Source organism: Megalops cyprinoides, chromosome 23, assembly GCF_013368585.1.
Source record: "Megalops cyprinoides isolate fMegCyp1 chromosome 23, fMegCyp1.pri, whole genome shotgun sequence".
Taxonomy (NCBI): domain Eukaryota; kingdom Metazoa; phylum Chordata; class Actinopteri; order Elopiformes; family Megalopidae; genus Megalops; species Megalops cyprinoides.
Genome location: NC_050605.1, coordinates 2,993,814 through 3,017,332, shown reverse-complemented (window position 1 = coordinate 3,017,332; position 23,519 = coordinate 2,993,814). Strand labels below are relative to the sequence as shown.

General features: G+C 49.7%; 1 protein-coding gene across 1 annotated transcript in view; it reads left to right on the top strand.

The window, feature by feature from the left end:
• Positions 1-23,519, top strand: part of LOC118770254 (cyclin-dependent kinase 17) — a 67,218-nt gene that overhangs the window by 32,250 nt on the left and 11,449 nt on the right. Inside the window, exons 2-4 of the mRNA XM_036517814.1 lie at positions 4,305-4,453; positions 12,508-12,672; positions 16,549-16,682. Of these exons, the coding sequence (XP_036373707.1) occupies positions 4,327-4,453; positions 12,508-12,672; positions 16,549-16,682 (426 nt within the window). The 5' untranslated portion in view covers positions 4,305-4,326. The remainder of the gene's footprint in view (positions 1-4,304; positions 4,454-12,507; positions 12,673-16,548; positions 16,683-23,519) is intronic.

Here is a 23,519-nt window from a genome sequence, read left to right as displayed (position 1 = left end):
CACGGTCTGCACTGAATGGTGGAGATCTGTTTTAATTATCAGAACGGGCCTTTGTCCCCACAGGCGCTAAAGTAAGCGGGCGGAGAGAGCCCAGCTCTGAGCATTTTCAGCAAGACGTCAACGCGTGAAATGAAACCAGGTCACATCTGCCCCCGTTCCCTCACCGAAGAAGGGAACATCAAAGAGCTGTCACTTCACCCCTGCGCTGCCGATCACATGATGTGGAGAACAAGAATGAGAGCGGGTGGGGGTATAGATTCACAGGCCTTTTCTTTGCGGCATCAATACCCCACTTCACTCTGTCCCAAATAGACTCACCACAGTAAACAGCTTGTGGAAGTGCTCTAGTTTATGAAGGGAGTGCTCTCATTCAGAATGAGCTGGGAGCGTGCTTGCATGTGTTCAGTGTGTGGGCGGATGTGGGTGCCTGCATGTGTGTGTGTGTGTGTGTGCGTGCGTGCGTGTAAATGTGTGGGCGAATGTGTGTGTGTGCATGTGTGGATGCGTGTGTGTATGAGGAGAGCAACACTAGAGGGGTCATCTGAATCGATCAAACATAGTAAAACATTTTGATCTTGCTAAATCCGGTACATTTTGACACGAAGTACCAGTTTAATGTGCTTTCTGTGCACTTGCTCATTGATTCCAGGCTTTATCAGGGATGTGTATTGTAGCAGAGTGATTGTGGTCATTATTCCTAGTGAACATTAACTAAAATCAGTATATTAGCCGCTAAGGACCCACTTAAAGTCCACTTTATCTGCGTGCTTGGAAGTATTTGACATGCTTTTAAGAGAGTCTATAAATTAGTGATCACTAGGTTTCTGCCAGAAGCATCCTTCCAGCGGCGTGGAGTGGCAGGGGAGTGGAAACGTGATCAATGCAGAATGTGGGCCTGATTGAAAGTGGGCCAGGAACCCAGATTACGCCGGCTGTGTTTCCCCCAGGACCACTTTTCAGCCGCGTGTATGAAAGGGATTTTTTAAATAGCTGGAGCTACGGACTCTCGTATGAGCGTCACTCGTCTTTGTGAGCGAAACACTCTTGGTTGGAGGGGGAAACGAGCGGCTGTTGGACGTCTTTCACACAGAATTTGTCTGTGTGTCTGTGTGTGTGTGTCTGTGTGTGTCTGTGTGAGGGGGACATGGCAGGCCTGTGACATTCATCAGTAGTAATTCTTTGTGATAAATCCCCTGAGTGCACATGCCCCACTGGAAGGTACTGAAATAGTGTGAAAGGCAGCACGTCAGTGCGTTTAATGTAATCGGCCTGTTTTCAGTGAGTGACGTCCCGTGGTCCTGACTCAGATCCGGCAGGGTATGGCGAGCCAGGCGGGAGAGCTCAGCCTTAGTCAGCTCCGCCATGCATGTTTAAGAGGAGTGGAGATGTGATCCATGATTCAGTGCGTGTCCCACTGTCCGGCCCTCTGGCCCCTCTGCTGCAAGAGGTCATGGGTTTCACTGACCTTTCCCATCAGCGAGTTCAGAGGGACATTTCAGAGTGTGTGTGTGTGAAATGGAGGGGGAATCTTTTTTGCAGTCCACAGGGGGTTTTCAGCAGATCTTCTAGACATTGATCCTACCCTGGGAGGTCAGCCTTGCCCCCTTCCCCCTCCCCCCTGGGCTCTTCCTGGAAATGCTTGCGGTATCCTGTGTTTCCATGGCAGCAGCCAACACCACACCAGTCTTGGGCCTCGCTTGGCCACTCCCTCGCCCCGTTGTGCTCCACTCTGTTGTTGGCCCCGCCTGCCGCGGCACCCCCCCCCCCCACTACACCTTACACCCCGCTGTGCTCAAAAGCACGTCTTTCTCCATCTTTCCACCTCCTCGTTTCTCTCTCTCTCTCTCTCTCACTTCCACCCACACATCTTCCTGTATCTGTCTCTATGTGATACTCTTCTTGGTGAGGAGAGCCAATTTTTTTTTTTTTAACCCCTCGCTGGCAAAATCTCACCCGCTCCCTCTCTGAATTCTCTGGCCCCCTCCTTGGCAGACTCACACACAGCATTCACGCACACTCTCACACACAGCATTCACAGTGCCTTGCGTTACCCAGGCCCATGAGACAGCGGTGCGCTCTCAAATACTCCTACACACACTCCACACTGCAGATACGCACTGCCGCACACAAACACAAATGCATGTGCACGCATACCCATGCAGTGCTATATGCAAATACAGACACATATGCACACGTGCGCTTACACTCCTACACGCACAGGTGCACACACAGGTGCACCTGCGTGCTCCTACATGCAGACGTACACTGCTGCACGTGCACATGCGCTACACAAACATACACAAGTGCACTTCCCCACACACGCATACACACACGCTCTCATGTACGCACTCATACAGGAACAGGAGAATGATGGTGTGGGGCACGGGTCCCAGGGTTCGGCTGGGCACCTGCGTCACCCTCCTGGCTGCATCTGTCCCCGTCACCCCGCCGTTTCCGCCCCTTCCAGCAGCTGGCAGGCACCCAGGGGACGGCAGGGTCGGGGGGAGTGGTGGGGAGGAGTAACGCAGTAACGGGGCAGGGCGCTTCGCCTGGTCTCCGGGCGTCGTCCCCGGGACACAATGAGCGAGGGGAAATGCGTCACGTCTCAGGGGGCGGGACCCGCTCAAGGTGTTTCCTGTGGCCTGGGAGGGCCCACCGTCGGCATGGAGACACACGCAGAGAGAGGGGGGCCAGCACACAGTCTGCCGAGACCCACAACACGGACAAGCCTAACCCAACCTGCTTTTACCTGCTCTCCCTTCATGCTGTTTCCTCTCCTAAAGATAACGGGCGAACCCGCCGCCCCTCTCGTAAACTTTCACTGCACCGCTGCCATGGAGACCGTGGGTCAAAGCTGTTCGGGGAACAAATGGCAAAGCACACCCATACAAAGATTTGTGGGCAAACATTCACATCACATCAGCTCACCCTAGCCTACCACACGTGTGGGTAACAGCGACTGCATTGCCTGTCTTAGGAAAACCCCAGTGTTTGGCATTTAAGGATTGCCCCAGAATCTGCACCCCAGAGAGGAGTTTCCTTTAGGGGTTTTTCTGAAGTGGCACGGCAGGATGGAAGAGGTGTCAAGGACGTCCCATCCAACACAGTTAAAAGCCAGCGCGTGCCGAGCCAAAGAGGGACATCCCGCTGGGCTCTCCAGCACAGTGTTTTTAAAAGGGAAATTTCCTTTCTGTCTTTATTACTCTGCCGTGATGAAGAGCTTTAGCAGCACCCCCTTCAGGTGAGAGGCGGCATGTCTGGGGAATTGGTGTATGAAGTTTGTCTCTCTCCTGCTGCCCGTGAACGTCCTCCGTAAACGGGAGACGCTACTTGAGACAGATCAAAACAAAGCTGCTTGGGACGAGTGTGTGGACTGAGCAGACCGCCCCCTTTTACCCAGCCAATCAGCGCAAGCGACAAGTCTGCCAATGGGGACTCTGGGGGCAGAGTCTCAGGTCACCGCCCATGAGCATAGTGGGGGGGGGGGATTATTTACTGATTGGTGGAGGTGCGGTTTTGTTTAATCTGCGCTTTAAATGGATTTTCTCATGCTTTTACTTTTGATTTGATGACCATTATATCATCTGTTACTGTATTTGTGGAACTCTGAAGCTGTATTTCTGAGACTATCTTTGGACACAGTCCTTGACGACCAATTGTAAGAGGTCTTTAGCTTTCTTGCGTAGAGGGAACCTGTGGGCTAATATTGACTCCAGGAAGGCCGGGCTGCTGTGGGGGGTAACGTGAGCCCGTATTTGTTCAGCTCTGCCTCCTGCGCTGTGCGGCTGATAAGCGCTCTTATTGATTTCTGTGTGGTTTGGAGATAGCGGAATTACCCACGGTTCCCCAGCTGTGAAAGAGTAGAGAGGGTAACCGCACGGAGTGGGAGGATGTTTTATTCACGGTCCAGTTCGTGTGTCACAGCCAGTGGCTGTGGCTCTGCTTTTCATAAATACTTCATTAAGAGCATTTTAGGAGCGTTTTAAGAGCGTTTAGTTTCCTCAGTGCCAGATCTCTGACGCAGAGCGGAGAGAGCCTCAGAATGAGAGCGATTGGAGAAAGAGGCTGCCTGCGTGTGTGTGTGTGTGTGTGTGTGTGTGTGTGTGTTGGTGCCTGCTGCTGCCATTTGGTCTGGACCCTCCCGGCTCAGCACAAGGCCACTGGCGTTACGAAATGGGCTAACCGTGTCACTTGCACGTCCAAGCTCTGTGTCCCCAGGGGGCTTGTGATGACAGTGACGTGGCAGCGTGGATGTGTGTGAGGGAGATGTAGCACCCTGACCCTCTCCTCCTCCTTTTCCTCAGGCTGCCCCTGCCGGAGCACTCTATGGAGAGGATGAAGAAGTTCAAGCGCCGCCTGTCGCTGACGCTGCGCGGGAGCCAGACCATCGACGAGTCGCTGTCCGAGCTGGCCGAGCAGATGACCATCGAGGAGAGCAGCAGCAAGGACAACGGTGAGCCGCCTTCGGGTACCTTTCACCTCTGACCCTGCACACGTTTGTCTCCTGTCTGTCTGAATGATCACATACAGAGACACACTCACTCCCTGTCCCTGGCCTTCTGTCTGAACACACGCACACACGCACCTTCTGTCTGAACACACACATACACCTTCCCTTGCCTCCTGTCTATCTGAATGAACAGACACAAACGCACACACACTCTCACACTCACTCCCTGTCCCTGGCCTTCTGTCTGTGGGAACACACAGCGTGTACCAGCCTTGGCACCAAGGTCCTATTTTTCCACAGTGACGGAACGGCACACTGCCCCTGCAGCCTCCTGCAGGCCAGGTCACATGACACGAACTGCCAATGAGAGCGCTCAAAAAGCTGTCGCGTCTGCAGTTCTGCAGCCCACACGCAGGCCTCCATCCTACCCGGTTGCTGTGGTTACGGTAGCCCCTGGATGAGTGTCACTCTGGCCTCACAAGCTTAGGGAGCGCCCAGGACTTTTTGTGAAGTCTGTCTGGAGCACTTGCATTATGTTACATTGTGTTTGCCTAGCAGACATTCTCTTATCCAGAAGAAGTTTTACATGTTAACCATTTATAAAGTGGTGTAGCATAGTGGTAAAGAGCAGGGGACATGACCGAAAGGTTACTGGTTCAGTTCCCTGCTTGGACACTGCTGTTGTACACTTGGGGAAGGTTAAGGGTGTTGGATATACTAAGAGGACCAAATATCTCAAAGCAACATACACTGCATTTAAGGGTGTTGGATATACCAAAAGGACTAGTAAGTACCCTTGCGCAAGGTACTTCATCTACAGTTGCCTCAGTAAATATTCAGCTATGTATAAATGGATAAAATTGCAACCTATGTAAGTCGGTAAGCCAGCCTGAGTATCTTTGTCGAACAGCAGTGCCCCGCCTGGGAGTGAAAGCAGTACCCTTTGGGTGATGAACCCCTCTGTGCCACACCGTGCCCATTCTTGACCCAGTGGAGGTGGCGAGGTCACCACAGAATGCCTGCAACTCCTGAGGAATGTGCAGGCGGGGGGGGGGGGTGATTAGAATCAGGTTTAAAGGGAGTGTTTATTAGGCCCCGGTCCCCTCCCCTCTCCTCCTTTCATGTGGGCCGCGTAATTAGTACCGCTGTCACCGTGACGGCACCAAGCTGCAGGAAGCCTCGCGGCAAGCGCGGAAAGAATGCCAGGATTAGAAACGCGGGTGGCCAGGGTCCGGGGGGGTTCAAAATCCGGATAAAGATCAACGGGGTCCGACCCAAATGCACAGGTAGCCGTGTCGAGTTTACGGAAAGGGCAGACCCCTGCCCACATCTGTAATGTGGTTTGAGTCCATATGTTTGCGGTTCCCACCTCGGACCTGCATTGTTAATGTGTTGTGGTGGTGTTGAGGTTGGAGTTGATTTGTGTGGAGCTCGCATTATGGAGTGCAGTTTGTGACGGAGGACACCCCTGTAGCTTGGACTGCGGAAGATTCTAGAACCCTGGCGTTCCAGTCAGTTTCACTTAAATCACCCAGCCCCTCCCTTTCCCCTGAGGACTGGCCGGTCGACGAATGGGATTTGAGTTAGCGGAAAGAGACTGCCCTCCATCTGTTTGGATCCCCTTCTCAGTGGCAAATGCAAGCGGTGTCCTGTTATAACCTGCATTATTAATCATTGGTACATTTTTGTTTCAATTCCATAGTATTGTCCAGAAATCAAAGCACAAAAATGACTAAGCATTAACTGATAACATGATTGACAGGGAACAGCTCTTATGGCACAGCTTCACAGTAAGGAGACATCACCCGGGACACACAGCACATCCCCCCCCCCAGTGGGATTGTGACCGATCAATTATATCATATGCCTGTGTCGCTATGGAAACTGACCCCAGTGCGACCCCCTGCTGTTCGTTTAGCCTTTGCGTATTGGGGGGATAGTTGAAATCATGAAATATTTATATCCTGGTAAACTGAGCCGGCCTCAAGCCTCAAACAGGTACAAAACCTCCACTGTCGCATTCATGAAAAGCAATGGAGAGTAGTAACCCCCTGGTGGTAACTGTGAGGCTTGCAGTAACCTACTAGGGCAGCGTTTCCCAAACCTCTCCTGGAGGACCTCTTGTCCTGCATGTTTTAGATCTCCCTGCTCCAACACAGCTGATTCAAATGTTCAACTCGTTATGAACTCCTGAAGCTGCTTAATAACAAATTGATGATTTAAATCAGCTGTGTTGGAGCAGGGAGAGATCTAAAACATGCAGGACAAGGGATCCTCCAGGAGAGGTTTGGGAAACGCTGTAATAGGGCCCTGCATGTGTAATTGAGAGTCTCTAAAATTCCTGGCTACATATCCGGGTGTCCCAGCGTTTATGGAGTAGTGTGGGTCTCGCTGTTCACTTGCATTAGTTACATGGGAATTTAGTGCAAAAGAAACTAAAAGATATATAAGAGATTGACAGTGAGCCATGTTGCCGAGATCAAGGTGAGAAGACAGAGGGCGGGGTCAAACTGAACGGTGCACGCCTAGAGTGTTTAACCCATTCACGTGTACGGTCACACCGGTGTGATTAGAACACTAGATTGTTCTAGATTGTAACTTTAACGTTAAAACTATGGTGGTGAAAACTATGAGAAACTATATGAAACGCTAATGAAACATAACGAACCATGTAACGTAACGCGCGCAAAAAGCATAAAATGCGTTACGTGCGGAAGGGTTAAAATAAGTTACTGCGGTACTAAAGCAGCCAATCAGAGTCTTGCGCAAACACACAGACGCATTTGTGAACCAGCGCTTGCATGACTGCGGGAGACGCTGCTAACGCTTGTGCTGTCCACGCTTCCTCTGCGGCCGGCCTCCTCCCTCACGCTGTGCTCGCGGAGCGGAAAGTTCCAGAATCCGCCTCTCTACACTTCGCCCACTTGACTTCTCACTCGGCGGTTAAGCAGGTAGGGGGGGGGGTGTGGCAGACCGGTGGGGGCCGTGTCCTGCCAGCTGGGGCCCCAGGACAGCTAATTACATGAGACGGATAATGTGGTTAACAAGACGCCGTGGGAACGGGGGCACCCGTGACAGCTCGTGCGTCACCACAGAGCCTGCCTGACACCCCCTCACGCCTCCTTCCCCAGATGGCCGAGTCTGACATGGGGTCAGGAAGGGCACTCTGGACCTCTGAGCGGGCATTACAGAGGACAGCTCCCTTGGCCCTCGGGCAGTCCATACCCCCAGGAAGGTGGCCGGATGTCGGTATTCTCAAAGGTGGCTGAATTAACGCTCTATTTTCACATAGCACCGTTGGCTCCCATTCCTCCCCTCAGTAACAGAGCCTAACCCGCGGAACCAGGAAATCTGAGATTAATTGCCAGGGTGCTGTTGGTAATAGCTCACCATTAAATTGAGCTTGAAAGAATACGGTTGTGTTTTTGTGGGTATGTTGGCAGTGAATGCATGCAGGTCTAACTTAATTGTGTCAGGTTAGCCCACCGCATTAGCTGTTCCTTCCCTGTGTGGAGTCTCATGTAGCCCTGGTGTAATAGCCCTGACCGCCATATCTCCCCTGCAGAAAGCTCTGGCATTCTGTAGATAAGAGCTGATATCACTCTTTTGAGTAGGATCTGTGGAGATAGGCGCTTTTGGCAGATTAGATATTGTGTTAATCCTGGTGATTGTGCTGAGAGGAGAGTAGGGAACAGTGCGCTGTTGACTGGCAGGTAAAACCCCTCAAACAAAAAGCTTTATTGAGAACACTGATGAGTTACAGGAGACTGCAGTCTGCAGTGGTAAATGTCTGCAATGGTTGCGTAGGAGCAGAGCTGGGGGAACATTGCGCTGTGTGTGTCTTCATTACCGAACTCATTTCCCAATGACTGAAAGGCCACAGGTGTCCACCCAGCCCTGAGGAGGAGTCTCGCTCTAACCCCTCTGTATCCTCTGAACCAGACTCTGTTCCTCCCCAATGGGAGTGGAGGTTCCGAACATGGAAACGGAGTGAATAGAATGATCCCACCCATGCTCATTTTGCGCTTGTACGGAAAGAGTGGTTCAGGTCTTCTTATTTCTGCGGGCCTTGTCCTGAATGCTCCTATTGAAGCTGAATCCAGTAATTCCATTTCTGTTGTTTTTACCCCCTCCTGTGTCCAATGTGGGGTAGCAGGAGCTGCACTTCCTCTGAGAGAGAGACTGTGGTTTCCCCCCTGCTGTTAATCCTGTCAGTGTTACCGGTCCTCTGTGGCATTTTATCAGCCCTGTCTGAAGGCAGCTATCGCATCAGATCTCCACACAAACATCTCCCAGCGCCCTCATTCCACGCTTCCCCTGGCCGACCCCGGCATACGTTGCTGGATTGATCTCTTATCTTCCGCGCATCGCATTGAGCAGAACAGCGAGGGACCTTGCTGCCTTTAAAGAAGCGCAGCGGGAGTGGTAAATTCCCACAGTGCACTTCACTTGCCTGTCTCGGAGCCGAGCCCTCAATGTGCGGTCCGCTCCGCTCTCTTCCGGTCGCTCCTGCCCCGGTCGCTCCTGCCCCGGTCGCTCCTGCCCCGGTGCAGTGCAGTAACGCGACGCAGTAAGCCTCCACAGGCAGTGGCTCTCAGTCTCATGGCGAGGCTGGATTTACGTTTACTGCTCCTCGGCGAGAGCTCTTAGCCCCCCCAGACTCAGGGTGCTTTGCAGTGGCTGCTAAGGTATGGTGCTACGTGGTAGCCCCATGGTAGCTGGTTGAACGCAGGCAAAATGAGCGAGGCCTGAGGATGGAGCTGGCATTTGCCACAGCAGTGCCTGGTCTCATGTTGCCATGACGTTCCCTCTAGAGTGCTCTGGACTTTCCGTGACGTTCCCGCGCCACCTAAATCTTCTCATCAGACAGGCCCTCTCTTCCCGCTGTGCACCCCTCCCCTCTCCTCTCCTCTCCTCTTTCATACATCACATTACATTACATTAATGTCATTTTTCAGATGCTCTTATCCAGAACAACTTACTTTGGTGACAGTTTTACATTTTACCCATTTATACTGCTGGATATTTAGTGAGGTAATTGTTAAATACCTTGCTCATGGGTAAAGCAGTTGGGAATCGAACTTGCAGCCTTCCGTACATTACATTACCTCAGCAGATCTCATTTTCAGTTGGGATAGCTTAGATAGCTCACCAGTTTCTTACACATTACCCATCTATAGACTTAACTGAGGTATTTCAGAGTTCAGTGCCCCACTTGGGAACTGATCTGCCAGCCTTTGGGTTACAAACCCAACTCCTTAGCCACTACACCACACCACCGCCCAGTGGATGGATGGGTTACTTGGAGGTGCCTTTAAAACACAACTGTTTACAGAAACCATGGCAACCGAGAGGGCACTGGTCTGGATGTCCGCTCTCTGCTTGTTCTCAGCTCAGAGCCAGCACCGCACGTATCCACTAATCTTCATTGTGTGGATGTGATAATCTAATCACCTGTGTCCGTTATCTGCCCAGCCTAATAATATAGAGATCAATCGTGCTTTGCGGTACCTAGACGACCCTGAATGAGGGCCCTTTGTTTTGTGCATAGCTGTGTGATGTAACATTGAAATATATAAACCTCAAGCTAGTTTTTAAAATAGTTCTCAGTAAGGCATCACAGCGTTCTTTTGCTCAACAAAGCATCTAAGGAATCGAAGTGAAGTTTGAGCCGATTACATTTTCTATTTTTGTAGCTAGCACGGCAGCTCTCATATTGAGCTTTATGAGGTATGTAGGAAGTCTCAACTCAATGCATTTTGAACATAGATAATCAGCTAACAGCCTTGCCTCCAGGACTCATTTTCTGACAAAAGCTCTGAGCTTTGAAAGGGGGCGGGGCTGATGATGAAATCGGGGATGGAGAGAGTCAGGATGTCCATGGCATTGGTTCCTGTGGTAATCCCGAAGTCAGCACTTTGAACAAAAACCTATAGTGCCACACGGTCTCCCCAGCAGCACAGCTGGGGCCTCGTGGGTGTCATGCTCTCTTATTCATGTCGAAACACCATGAAGTGTGAAAGCCAAATCCACCAGCCACAGCAAGGGGAGGACGAGAAGCCAGCAGGGGAAAGGAACAGAAGTCCCTCGGCTAACGACGCAGCACTGCAGAGCCGAGCCTTAATGTGCTTACATAACACAATAACACTGTGGTGGAGGTCGGCGAGAAAGCCACTCGTCCTGAGGGTGTCGGTGAGCGGACGCCGGGAGCTGAAGGATGCCAGGTGGGGCTGGCAGGGGGGGCTGGGCACAAGTGGGCGAGACAGGCCTGCGCAGGGAGGGGCCAGGGTGTGTGAGACTGGCAGAACCATTCATGAGAGGTCAGACATTTTAAAACGGCTGTTTGGGTTACGCCATTGGTATTCTGAGAGACCATTCTAAGCGTGGCGGCGGGGGGGGCAAGCAAAACTGAGTTTTGAGGTGGAACAGTGACCAGAAACCGTTGGCTTTAGGAGTGCGGTGTCTTTGTCTGGAGAATTTGAATGTTTTCATTTCAGTTACACCATCGGCATTTTAACAGACCGTTTCAAATAAAAAATGAGCCACCAGAATTAAGATGAGCTGTAACAGACATCGCAAGTACGGAAGGTAGAGGTATGAAGTCTGTATTGGGCTGCTGCGATTGACCATGAGAATTCACACGTTTCAAATCCCTTTTCCGCAGTGTCGTGGGGTGATACTTTAACAGTATTTTAACAGTTTCAACTGTTAAAAAACCACTGCGGGAAATATGAGTTGGAACAGGAGCTGGAATCACGGAGGTCAGCCGCTCCTGAGAATGTTGATTGTGAGATGTCTGACGCTTCTCAGTGTCCAGCTGTGGGCTAAAACTGACGGTGCGTATCCCCTGTTGTGGCGCTAAAACATAGTGGTTGTCTGTCCTCTCCAGCAGGGGTAACTAGTCTGAAAGCTGTTTGAGGAGCTTAGCGCAGTGAGAGCTTTATGTAATGTCCCTGGTTCAACTCTGTAGAACTGCTTTGTGGCAGCGTCAGAGGATAGAATGTGCAAGCTCTCCTTTAATGGTCCCACTGAAGCGTAACCAGACCTTGCTGCTGCTGTGCAAAGCTAGTGTGACAGAAGGTAGTCCCAGAAGCCCACACACACACACACACAATTTTATTCACACTTACACAGACATGCACACATTAGAGAGTGACTCAACTGAAAGTATCCTGACCTGGCTGTCAATGACTTCATTTTTAAACTGTTTGCTAGAAGCCGGTCCAACTGACTTTTATTTTGTCAAGCTGTGGGGACTTTTATTGTGACACAGCCACGCTAAGATGATTTTGGCAGGATCCCTGAAGTAACATCCAGGCGTTTTTGCACCCCACCCCCCACCCCCTCATTAGTGATGTCTGTTCTTCCTTTGAACTGTTACCTCAGACCGCACATGATGGCATTTAACTTACTCCAGGTTTTGGCTTTTTTGATGAATGGAAAATTTCTTCCTTATAATGATTTCAACATTTACAGGTTAAAGGTGTGTTGGATTTTGTAATTACTGTAATTGGACATGCTATATCTTAACATTTAAAATTTATTTTAAAAAGCCAGTATTGATATAACATTGACAATCTGGCATACCTGGACTGTGTGTTTGAAAATAAGGGTGAGGTGAAGATATTTTTGGTCTTTTATATCATGGAGCAAGTATTTTGAGATGAATGGAACATTTATACCTTAACAATGTGAATAAATGGGGATAGATGTACATGTTTTTGTGAGTACTTCAAAATTTTTGAAGAATTCAGTTACAGTACTACAAATGCAAATGCAAAATATACAACCCAGGATGACTGAATGATAGATTGGCCAGTTGATTTATGTTTTACTTGATTGTCCGATTTGATTGGTTGATTGATTTATAGGTTCATTGGTTGATAAAGCTGACTGTTTTGATTGATGTATTGGTTGATTGAGTGATTTATCTGATGTGTTGGCTAATTGGCAAAATCTGACTGATTTTATTGTTGTATTGGTTGATTGGTTGGTTGACTGACTGACTGACTGTACTGTTTTATTGGCTGAGTGACGTTGTGTTGCTCTTTTTGCAGAGCCCATCGTGAGGAACGGCCGCCCCCCCACCTCGCACAGCATGCACTCCTTCCTGCACCAGTACACCGGCTCCTTCAAGAAGCCCCCCCTGCGCAGGCCCCACAGCGTCATCGGGGGCAGCCTGGGCTCCTTCATGGCGATGCCCCGCAACGGCAGCCGGCTCGGTGAGCACTGTCACCGTCACCTGCCCTTGACCTGTCTTGCAATGTCCCCTTCAGCTGACTGCCACTGTCCCCTTCACCTGTCTGCCACTGTCCCCTTCACCTGACTGCCACTGTCCCCTTTACCTGTCCTCTTCACCTGACTGCTAAGTCTGTCTTTTTCATTTCTCATCATCCATCCTCTAAGAGTAGCTATAGTATGCTGACGAAATCATTTTCCTGAGCCTCACATCTCCTCGCCCTACTTTATGCAAGGCAGACAGCTCTGCCAGCACACACTGACTTTTGGCCATGGAGCGTACGGGGACAGGAGTGACTCCTGAGCCACTTTCTGTCTTATAATGACTACGTCAAAGGAGATGGGCTGGTGACTCACAAAAACAGGAGGAGGGAGGTGTGCGCACCCTGGCCTGTCACCTGGTCAGCAGAGAACCTGTCCGATTCCATCCAGACCCACAGCTGACACCCCCTTTAGGATGGTATTTCAAATGTAGGTCACCAGCCAGCGACTGTTACAGCTAGTTATAAAGTTGCAGAACATGAAATAAGTTTTACTTTTTTTGTTTTAATTAGAGGCGGTTCATGGCACGGCCTGCAGTGCACTGCTTTGAGGAGCGTGCTTTGAACTGAAAGCAGCGCGGGCGCGAAGGCGTGGGAAATCCCGCGTTAGCACTGCTGATGAAAGCCTGCTGAAGCAGCAGACCTGAAGGCTCAGAGCCAGGATACGTCTGCTCCTTAATTCACTGTGTCAGGTGGAAGAAAGCTGAAGCGGCTCTGCATTCTCTCACCTCACAGCCTCAGAACTACAGAGCAACAGTGGGGGAATAGCACCAGTGTCTCTATCAGCTATAGCAGGGGGAATAGCACCAGTGTCTCTATCAGCGATAGCAGGGGGAATAGCACCAGTGTCTCTATCAGTGATAGCAGGGGGAATAGCACCAGTGTCTCTATCAGCGATAGCAGGGGGAATAGCACCAGTGTCTCTATCAGCGATAGCAGGGGGAATAGCACCAGTGTCTCTATCAGCGATAGCAGGGGGAAATAGCACTAGTGTCTCTATCAGTGATAGCAGGGGGAATAGCACCAGTGTCTCTATCAGTGATAGCAGGGGGAATAGCACCAGTGTGTCGTCAGCAATAGCAGGGGGAATAGCACCAGTGTCTCTATCAGCGATAGCAGGGGGAATAGAACCAGTGTCTCTATCAGCGATAGCAGGGGGAATAGCACCAGTGTCTCTATCAGCGATAGCAGGGGGAATAGCACTAGTCTCTATCAGCGATAGCAGGGGGAATAGCACCAGTGTCTCTATCAGCGATAGCAGGGGGAAATAGCACTAGTGTCTCTATCAGTGATAGCAGGGGGAAATAGCACCAGTGTCTCTATCAGTGATAGCAGGGGGAATAGCACCAGTGTGTCTGTCAGCGATAGGAGGGGGAATAGCACCAGTGTCTCTATCAGCGATAGCAGGGGGAATAGCACCAGTGTCCCTATCAGCGATAGCAGGGGGAATAGCACCAGTGTCTTTATCAGCGATAGCAGGGGGAATAGCGTCAGTGTCTCTATCAGCGATAGCAAGGGAAATAGCACCAGTGTCTCTATCAGCAATAGCAGGGGGAATAGCACCAGTGTCTTTGTCATGGACAGCACTATTGTAGGTGAATAGCACTGCAGCATCTGTCAGTGACAGCGCTAGTGTAGGAAGAACAGGGCTGCACTGAAAGCTGCCAGGTGTCCCCACACTAAGCTGCTCTCTGCATGAACCAGATTTATTTACAGGTGCGCTACATTTTACGAGCGGCGGCTGGGGTCGTCTCTCTGAAGGTGAGGGCGCTCATTAAGGTTAATGAAAGCCAGACGGGGGTCCTCCCCACCGGGTGGCGCATCAGAACAAACAGACCCCCACCCCCACGCTGGCTTTACAGCCGGGAGAGGAAGCCACTTGAGCAGTTTAATCTCTGGCCTCAGGGTCACGGCTGCCTTTTCAAGATGTCTGGGAGATGAAAGGGACACTGTGAGCAGGGCTGGTTTACAGGCCCCCTCCCCCCACCAGGACAGGCGTGTTCATGCAGGCGGGGACAGGAGACCAACTCTTTTACGTTTACTGCGATTACGATTATGTTTTACTGCGTTTGGCTTTTTTGTAAACCTGTGGTCAGGCGCATGTGTCCCGTGAATGCGGCTCAGGGCAGCCATGCCAGTCTTCCCCTGAGGGCGGGACACCCGCTGCATAGATAGGAGACTGGCTTGGAGACATGAACAAGCTACAGAAAATGCAGGTCATGTCTGATGTACAAGATCAAAGAGGTGTGGTGTCATATCTGTGGTAGCTGTAAGGAGGGAGAGCACAGAAGTGGCTGTTGGAGGTAGCAGTGCAGAGGCTGGAGGTGGTAGAATTAGACACACGGGCTGTAGGAGTTTAGTAGGTGTATCTTTAGGGTGTAGTAGGGGCAGAGCCTGGAGGGGTTAGTAGGAATGTAGTAACAGAAGAGGCTGTAGGGTATAGTGGGAGAGGAGAGGCTGGTGTGGTGCCGCAGAGGAGAGAGCTGTTTGCAGAAAATCCTTCTGGACGAAGGAGTCTGACCGATCAAGGAAGTTTCAGCATCTGACAGCAGCATTGTGTACTCTCTCTCTCTCTCTCTTCCTCCCCCTCTCTGTCTCCCTCTCTCTGAGTGCATGTAGTTTATACCAACAGTGCAGCATCTAACTGTATTCAATTTGCTGTGACCCACAAAAGACTGAACGCAGAGCCAAAATGGATGGTAAAAAACCTGTGTGTGTGCGCACCTGCACGCGTATGAGGGAAAGATGAATACAATCTTTCATAATACCAGCTCAGAGAGGCACAACTGCTTCTGTGTGTACACACACACACACACAGAACAGAGCAGAAAATCCCATTTGTGTGTACCAGCAGCGCTCAGACATCGCCCATTGTGTCAGACCCTGCTGGATGCAAATGGAGGAAGCCCTAACAGCGAGGGTTGCTCCCTAAGCTCCCAGTGAGAGATGCCCTGGATCATGGGTCCTGAATGGCTGCTGTCCTGTGGTCCCCTCAGGGGTGTGTCTGCGTGTGGTAATGGGCATAACCACTCTGCTGTGTGGTCAAAATGCTGGGGTGTCCCTCTCTGTTGTTCTGATTGGTCAGGCTGTGTGCGGGGGTCATTCCGTGTGGAAATAGGGCATAAATGCACGTATCGTTTTGGATTTTCGTGAAATTCAGTACATAAATGCTTCCTCCACAGGACCTTTCTGTCACATCTATTTGACCATTATTTCCAAAAGCATTATGGAGAAATAATCAGTTAAATTAGCTGTTTTTGTGTCATTTTGGCTCTAACCAGGATCACTACAAGACACTCTAACTCCTGATCTGTATGTGCCACAAACACAATCTTGATGTCACGTGAAAGCTCATTGTGTGCTTGAAGAAGTGGATAACACTTTGATTGTGCAAGTTGTAAATTTTAAATATAAGCTTATGTAAAACACAAAAATTAATATTTCAAAAGTACCATGTTAAATGTTTATTTTGTGCTGTGAAGATGCTGAAAGTAGAGTGTGATCAAAATAGACTGAGTCATGATATGTATGGGAGGAGCATCTGTTCAGAGCTCCATGGAGGTGTATGCTGTGGTTGGCTGTTATGTTGGAGCTTTACATCATTATAGGCTGTTGAATGATGTCAGTTAGGTGGTGTCTAGAGCAAAGTAAATGTAAACGGAGTCTGAACGCTTGTCTGTGTCACACTTTCTAGGATGTTCACACCACCACCCTGAATATTCTCCCCTTCACCTCGCTCTCAGTCACCATGTCTGTCCCTCACCTGCTGCCCGTTCAGACATCTTCATCCTCTGACCTCTTCCTTCTCCTCCTCCTCAGATATTGTGCATGAGAACCTGAAGATGGGATCGGATGGGGAGAGCGACCAGGCCTCGGGGACGTCCTCCGACGAGATCCAGTCCCCCACTGGCGTGTGTCTGAGGAACCGGGTCCAGCGGCGGATCTCCATGGAGGTGAGTCTGAAATCCCCTCTGCTTCTGTTCACCCCGTCTCTGAATTCACATGCCCCTCTCCTCTCCTCTCCTCTCCTTTCCTTTCTCCCACCCTATGACAGGTGTAGCATGAGGTGTTCATCAAATGGAGACCCCAGCCCACGGATTGGTGGTTTTAGCGGAGGGATTGAACAGGCATTTTTAGCGTTTCTGTGTCGGTGCATGCTTGGGCCGTGAGTCGCGTGTTTTGGACGCCTTTCAGAGGTTCTTCCGTGAGACAGCCAGGAAATTCTTTTTAATCAGCACTGGCCTGCCGGCACTCTCTGACTGCCGATTTATAGCCGAAGGTGTCTGTCCGTCAGTGAGCTGTCTGAGAACGCATTTCCCAATCCCCCCCTCACATCCAACCAAAACAACAGCAAATGTTCAAACCCCGTTTTCATCAGACTGCTTAACACAATAACTTCGCTTGAGGCCAAGTGGCGACACCAAGCCGCCTTTCTCACAGGGATACCAAAAATGCTCACCGTGCTTCACGTTAATGTTCTTGGACAGACTGACCGCTTTGTGTGCAGACTCGACCAGCTGTGGCCAATGTACGTTTTTTTAAACAGATTTTTACATTTTCGGTGCGGTTCTGAAACCAGTTCCCTAACAAATGCCTTGGGCATAAAAACTGGAAGTACAATTTTCCCATCATTTCTTAACAAGAAGTAAAAAAAAAAAAACGCATCTGAAAACAGCCAATCAGGATGCAGTCCCCCAATGAGACCCCACCCCGACAATCTGACAGCTCACACTGTGTATTATTTCGCTGTCCTCGCTGCGACACCGTCATGGCTCACTCAAGAAGCGCTGAATCATAGCAAGCCTGCTCCACCCAGCCCCATGCTTGACACTGACCCCCGCCAATCGTGCGCGATTGTGACACGTGTCAAAAGAGTGCGAGTTTTATCAGATTTAGTGTCCCAGCGGGGCACGGTTATGTCCTCGGAAGACCTGCTTCACACATCCATGAAATGACTGATGCCAGACGTCCTCAGGTATCCATTACCACATCTAAACAAATTGATTTTGACACTTACTGTAGCAGACCGCTACTCTGTATGGGAGCCAGTATGTCCTTCAAGAGCCAATATATAAAAGGTCTAATTTCAGTCAAGTGGTGCTGAAGTTTAAGCAATGCATTATTTTTCTTTTAGGTTAAGTGCCAGTGCATAGAGACAGTAATGTGTTTTTCTTGTTTACGTGCATCCAATAAAGATGCATGTTGTAGCAGTTCTGCTTCTACTACATCAATTAGGGAACTGCAAAATGATCAGAAACTGCCTGTGCAGTAGACCTAATGTGGTTTCAGTGAAAGGAAGATTACATTGTCCCAATTTTTTATTTATATGTAGTGTAATCTGCAATTTAGTGTATGCATTATTTGGCATAGTTAGTCACTGTTAGTCATAATTCTCATGAAGAGATTATTTTTAAAGTAAATCCTTTCATATTAGCCAGTAACCAGTTCAGACTGGTATTCCTAGTATTTTGGTATAGATTAACTCATTCAGATAGAGACTTCCCTCTCCTGTACTGCTGAGAAATGTGATTGGGAATCCCACAGATGACACCACTGTAACACAGAGGTGCAGAGGTGGTTTGTGACTATTGGTAGGATGACAGTGCGGTGTGGAGCTGGTCACAGTGCTACTCTTCCTCTGAGAACCCACTGTTTCACAGAGGTGATGTTGCTCTGTCCTTGCTCAGTGTCACACGGAGTCCGTTGCAATTAGAGTTGATTGACATGAGACCAGATCCTCATCTGACCGGAGACAGTGAACCCCACCACCCTGTGCTGCCCCCAGGGGAACAGCCGGAATTATGACATCATCAGGATTACTGTAATGCTGTCCTGGCAGATGCTTGAGGAGTTGGTATGTGGAGTATCTGATTTGACAGCTGGAGGGGTCAAAGGTCAAGCAGAGAGAGATGAGGTGTCATCTTTCCTTATGTCAGGATGCAGCCGTCCTCCAGGATTGGACCAGAACCGAACCTCCTCATTCTGAATGCGAACCCTGAACACAGAATACACATTAGTTTGATACATGATTTTGGCACAGATACAGTTGGCAAGTGAAGACATAAATATATTCTTCGCGACTGAGTAATATGCGTAAGTATAGTAATATTTGCACACACAGTTTGTGGTTACCTACCTTATAATTCAAACAAAGCACAACCGAATTGAATTTGAGTGTGGCTGGTGTCTGATGTATCCTCCTGGTATGTCCTTTATGCCATAGTGTAGCCCATGACCTCTGTGAAGTCTGCCCAGAACCCAGGAGGTAAACAGGAAGAGCCGAAGGGAAAAGTCTTTCACTACAGTGAATGATCTAATTATAGCCTGTTTGATGCTAGAGTCAAGGTATCGTTCTGCCCGCTATGAGCTGAAGTTTCTTGGATATTTGACTGCCCTAAACAGCAAGATATCAAACTGGCGTAATTCCCTCTTATCGGCCAAAACAAACAAAGAGCTGGCTTTATCACACAATATACAAGAACATGGTCCAGAAGATTTCCCCACCTCTTCCTTGGAAATAAAAAAACAGCAGTTGTTTGCATATGCCACAGAGTTAAAAATAAGATAACATGAACACAATTTAAATAATTAGTTATTTATTAATTAATTATCTAATGGTTCAGGAGTGTGAGGTATGTATAATAGTGGTAGCACATGACATCTGTGACAGGAGCATTGTGAGTAGGAAAAGCGCTCATCTTGAGCACTAATGATACTGTACCTAATGGCTAATTCTGCTGTAACAGCATTGCTAATGCTGTTCTACCCTGTAGCATGACTGATGCTGCTGCACCCTGTAGCATGTCTCATTCGCTGCTGAGTTCAGTGCCCTGGCTGTATGGGCTCAGTGGTGGTCAGGGTGAACAGAGGAGCAGATTGAGCCGCGCAGATGGAGAGCAGGAGTGCAGTATGTGCAGTGTGATGTGATTCGCTGTGGTGTTACGTCATCAGTGATTTTTCCTGTGAACGGATTTTCCTGGTACTTGTTCCAGGCCTCACGCCTCACACACAGAACCCCCTCCTGTACACAGTTCCCACCCCTTCTCTCCCCAGTACCTACCCACAAACACAGAGCCCACCCCCTTTACCCCATTCTCCACCCACACACACACAGATCCCACTCACTCTCTCCCAATACCCACCCACATACACAGAGCCTGCCCCCCCCCAGTCTCCACTCACCCACACACTGATCCCACCCCCTCTCCCAGTTGCTAGAGATAGAGATGGAGATGGAGATAGGGAGCGGGGGGGGCCCTCTCCAGACCATACGCGTGCAGCTGTAGAGCCAGTTTAAGGAGCTTTTGTTGTGAGTGGCGTCGGGCGCCTGTCACGCGGCGCAGCCCTCAGCACGGCTCCTCGTGAGCCAATCGCACATAGAGGGCCCACTCCAGACCCCGCCTCATCACAACGCTGCACGACCACAACAATGCGGCCCGCTGCAGAGGGCTTGTTTTGACGGGATTTTCTGGATTTGAGGTTATTCTTAGCCATGTTGACATTCCGCATTACGTGGAGCTTCATTTGAAAAGACAGTGAGAGGAGTGGCGAAGGCACTCGAGACTGCCCCTGAGTGCGCTGTCTCTGTGTGAAGTATGTAAATAGCTTTCATAATAACCCTATGAGGTCAGAGACTAAGACCTGGCCTCATTTTCATATGCAGAGTGTGATGTTTTCTTAGAATTTATCAACCAATAAATGTAAATATTTACATGAACTGGAACTCAGACAGCCAGTAAATCCAAACACCAAAGAAACTGTAGACAGCTTAGATACTCTACTGTGGCCAGTATAGAAACTCCCCTGTAGACAGCATAGAAACTCCACTGTGGCCAGTATAGAAACTCCCCTGTAGACAGCATAGAAACTCTACTGTAGACTGTATAGAAACTGTACTGTAGACAGTATAGGCACTCTGTTGTTTCTACAGCTAAGCATGCATTGAATTTTTCCCTCTGACTCGCTCGTAGGAGAGATCAGGTTGAACGTTAGAGGGAAGGATTGACAGTGGGGCCATTATGGGCCGCTGTGTCAAACGGGTTGCTCAGCTTCCTCATTTTCCAGGCTGAAAGGGGCTTTTGTTCCTAATCCTGCCATCTAATTCAGGCTCCGTTATGTCATAGCAGAAGAAAACCGCTCTGTAAGAGGGCGTGCCCCTTCACCTTCTGCGTCTCTTTATACACAGACCAGATAGGCACCTCAGGGCGTTCCATATTGGAGAATTCGGTCCCTGCCCATTGTCCAAGCCACAGTGGTTTTGGCTGGCTGCGAACATCCATGGATGGCTGTGGAACCTCCCCGTAACAACCACAGCCTCCTGGGTGGATGAGGAACACAGGAGCTAAATGTCTGCTCACAGTAGAACGTCTGTGGTGTCTTTCCTGAGAGTGACATCACCGTGTGCCATGACAGTGTGAAGGGCACCATAGCACAGAGGAGCGGTTCGAAAGGGCACATCCTGGATTTCCATGTTGGGTGTTACGGTGAGGTCATCACCCCCGACAGCCAGACTTCAGGGAGAGGTGAGAGAATAACAGTGTTCTGTCACTGATGAGGTCAGACTGTCTGGCAGGGGTCAAAGCGTCCATTTTTGGACAGAGAGCAGTGGTGCGGAGGGACAGCCTCCCTCTTGCAGTTTCAGCATCTGTTACGGGATCAGACCCCAAGCCTTACGACCACAAGGGCCTCCCGGACCAACAACAATGATATTGTCATGCCCACTTACCGCAGAGCAGGTGTGGAAAAGCATACAACACCAAAACACTGCTTTCTGAATCGCGGGTGCACATCTACATTACAAGATACGCTTCCTCAGATGTCCCACAATGCAACTCATCTGGCCACAAAGTCAGAGCCTCTCTTTCACACAGCACTGTGACATTATACAGGCACAGCATCCTCCATTTGTACCGTTTCAGCTTTTCCTTTCATACTTTGGGATATTAAAATACAGAGCCTGACATTTACTCAGCCGTATAATTGTTATCGCCTGAAAAATCAATATCTGTGCTCTTCAGTGAAGGATGCAGAGATTACATTGAAATTGTTTGGCTCTGAGTGGGTTCTGCTTGGAGCTCTGCACATCTGATTATTCTCACCCCCTGGTGGTCAACTTGTGTATTGTCCTCATTGCAACACACTGTCAGGTGTGCTCGGGGGTGTTGGTGTAGACCGTTTCACATTCCTTTCAGTGTAAATCTGAGCTCTCAGTTCCTGTGAAGTGGTGTGTAACTTCAAAGGGTGAAAAAGAGATACGTAAATGAGTAACCGTTGATTTGGATTCTGACTGCAGTTTTTGGCATAAGGATTTAGCCTTATGTAGTGTGTAGTGTAACAGTAATTTTTGAATGTGTGTGGGTGCTGACTAAAAATTTAGGGGGAATACCGCAGGACTTGGGAGGTGCAGTGGGCTCAATGGGCTTCAAAACACACATACACAGACAAACACAGCTTATCATATGCACATGTCCTACTGGTACTCTCTGCTGCTCAGTGGAAACCACATCAGATAGACACACACACATGCACACATAGACAGGCTATCATATGCACATCTTCTGGTGGTACACCTTGCTGCTCAATGGAGACCACATCAGACACACATACCCTCATCTGCACACCCCCTGCAGCCTCTCTCCTCTCCTCTGTAGAGAGCATGACAGAGAGGTGCACCTAGTGCTGAAACATAAATGCACATACACACATGCTCACGCTCACTCACATACACACTTAGACTCTTAGACATGAACACTCACACTCACACATACACTGATACACTAAAACAACCATTTCTTTCTCGTGGTGTTCTGCGATCTGAATACAGAGACAGACACTGAAAGCTGCCTTGCAGTGCTTCTGAATGCAAGTGTTACTCAGTTTCCTCACAGCGCCACATGAAGGCCCGCACCGCGCATGCTGTGGAGCTGGGCACCGCCCCTTTCTCCGGCCCATACTGTTGGAGGGCTGGGAATCCTCCTCGTGCAGCTCGGAGAGGAGCTCCTGACTGGCTGCTGGCGCAGGGGAAGGGACGTCAGGGGGGCGAGCAGGACGCCAGGATTTTCTGAGAAATCCACATGGACAGGCCGCGTCACAGCCAGGGCACCGCCCCGCGGTTTATGGGGATAATCCCCCAGGGACACGAGACGTGTGACCGTCACCGCGCTAATCCCCCAGCACTGTCATGGAGGGGACACAAGGGGCCTGTGTGTGTCGCTCTGACACAGTGACACCTGCCTGTACCCTTTCTCTGTCGATCTCTCTCTTTCCATTCACTCTCTCTCCACTCTCTTTTTCTGTACCTTCCCCCTTTCCCTTTCTCTCATTTTCTCCCTGTCTCCTTTCTCCCTCTCTTTCTCTCTCTCTCCTTATCTCCGTTTGTCCTCTTTCTTCTCTCTTCTCTTAGGGTGTACTCGCACTAGGCGATCTGTACTGTGCCCAAGCACGTTTGACCCCCAAAGTCGAGTTCATTTGACTAGTGTGATTGCCCGGGCAAGGTACACTGAAAGGTGCCTGGGCCCGCTTGAGGAGGTGAGCTCGGGCACGGTTCAGTTGGACTCGGGCACGGTACGCATCTAGTGTGATCCCTTACCAAGCCCGAGCACAGAACTCAAACGTGGATACACTTTTCACTTTTCAATTCATTTGAGAATATTTGGGTTAATAACGGGTCTGGTTCTCACCTTATTGATGAACGTGAATTGTAGTTAGCAAGTAAAGCTCCAAATTCCTCCCTCAACGTCAGCTGCCTTTGCAAAAATCTTCTTATACATGCAGCATGATTAACTGAAAAT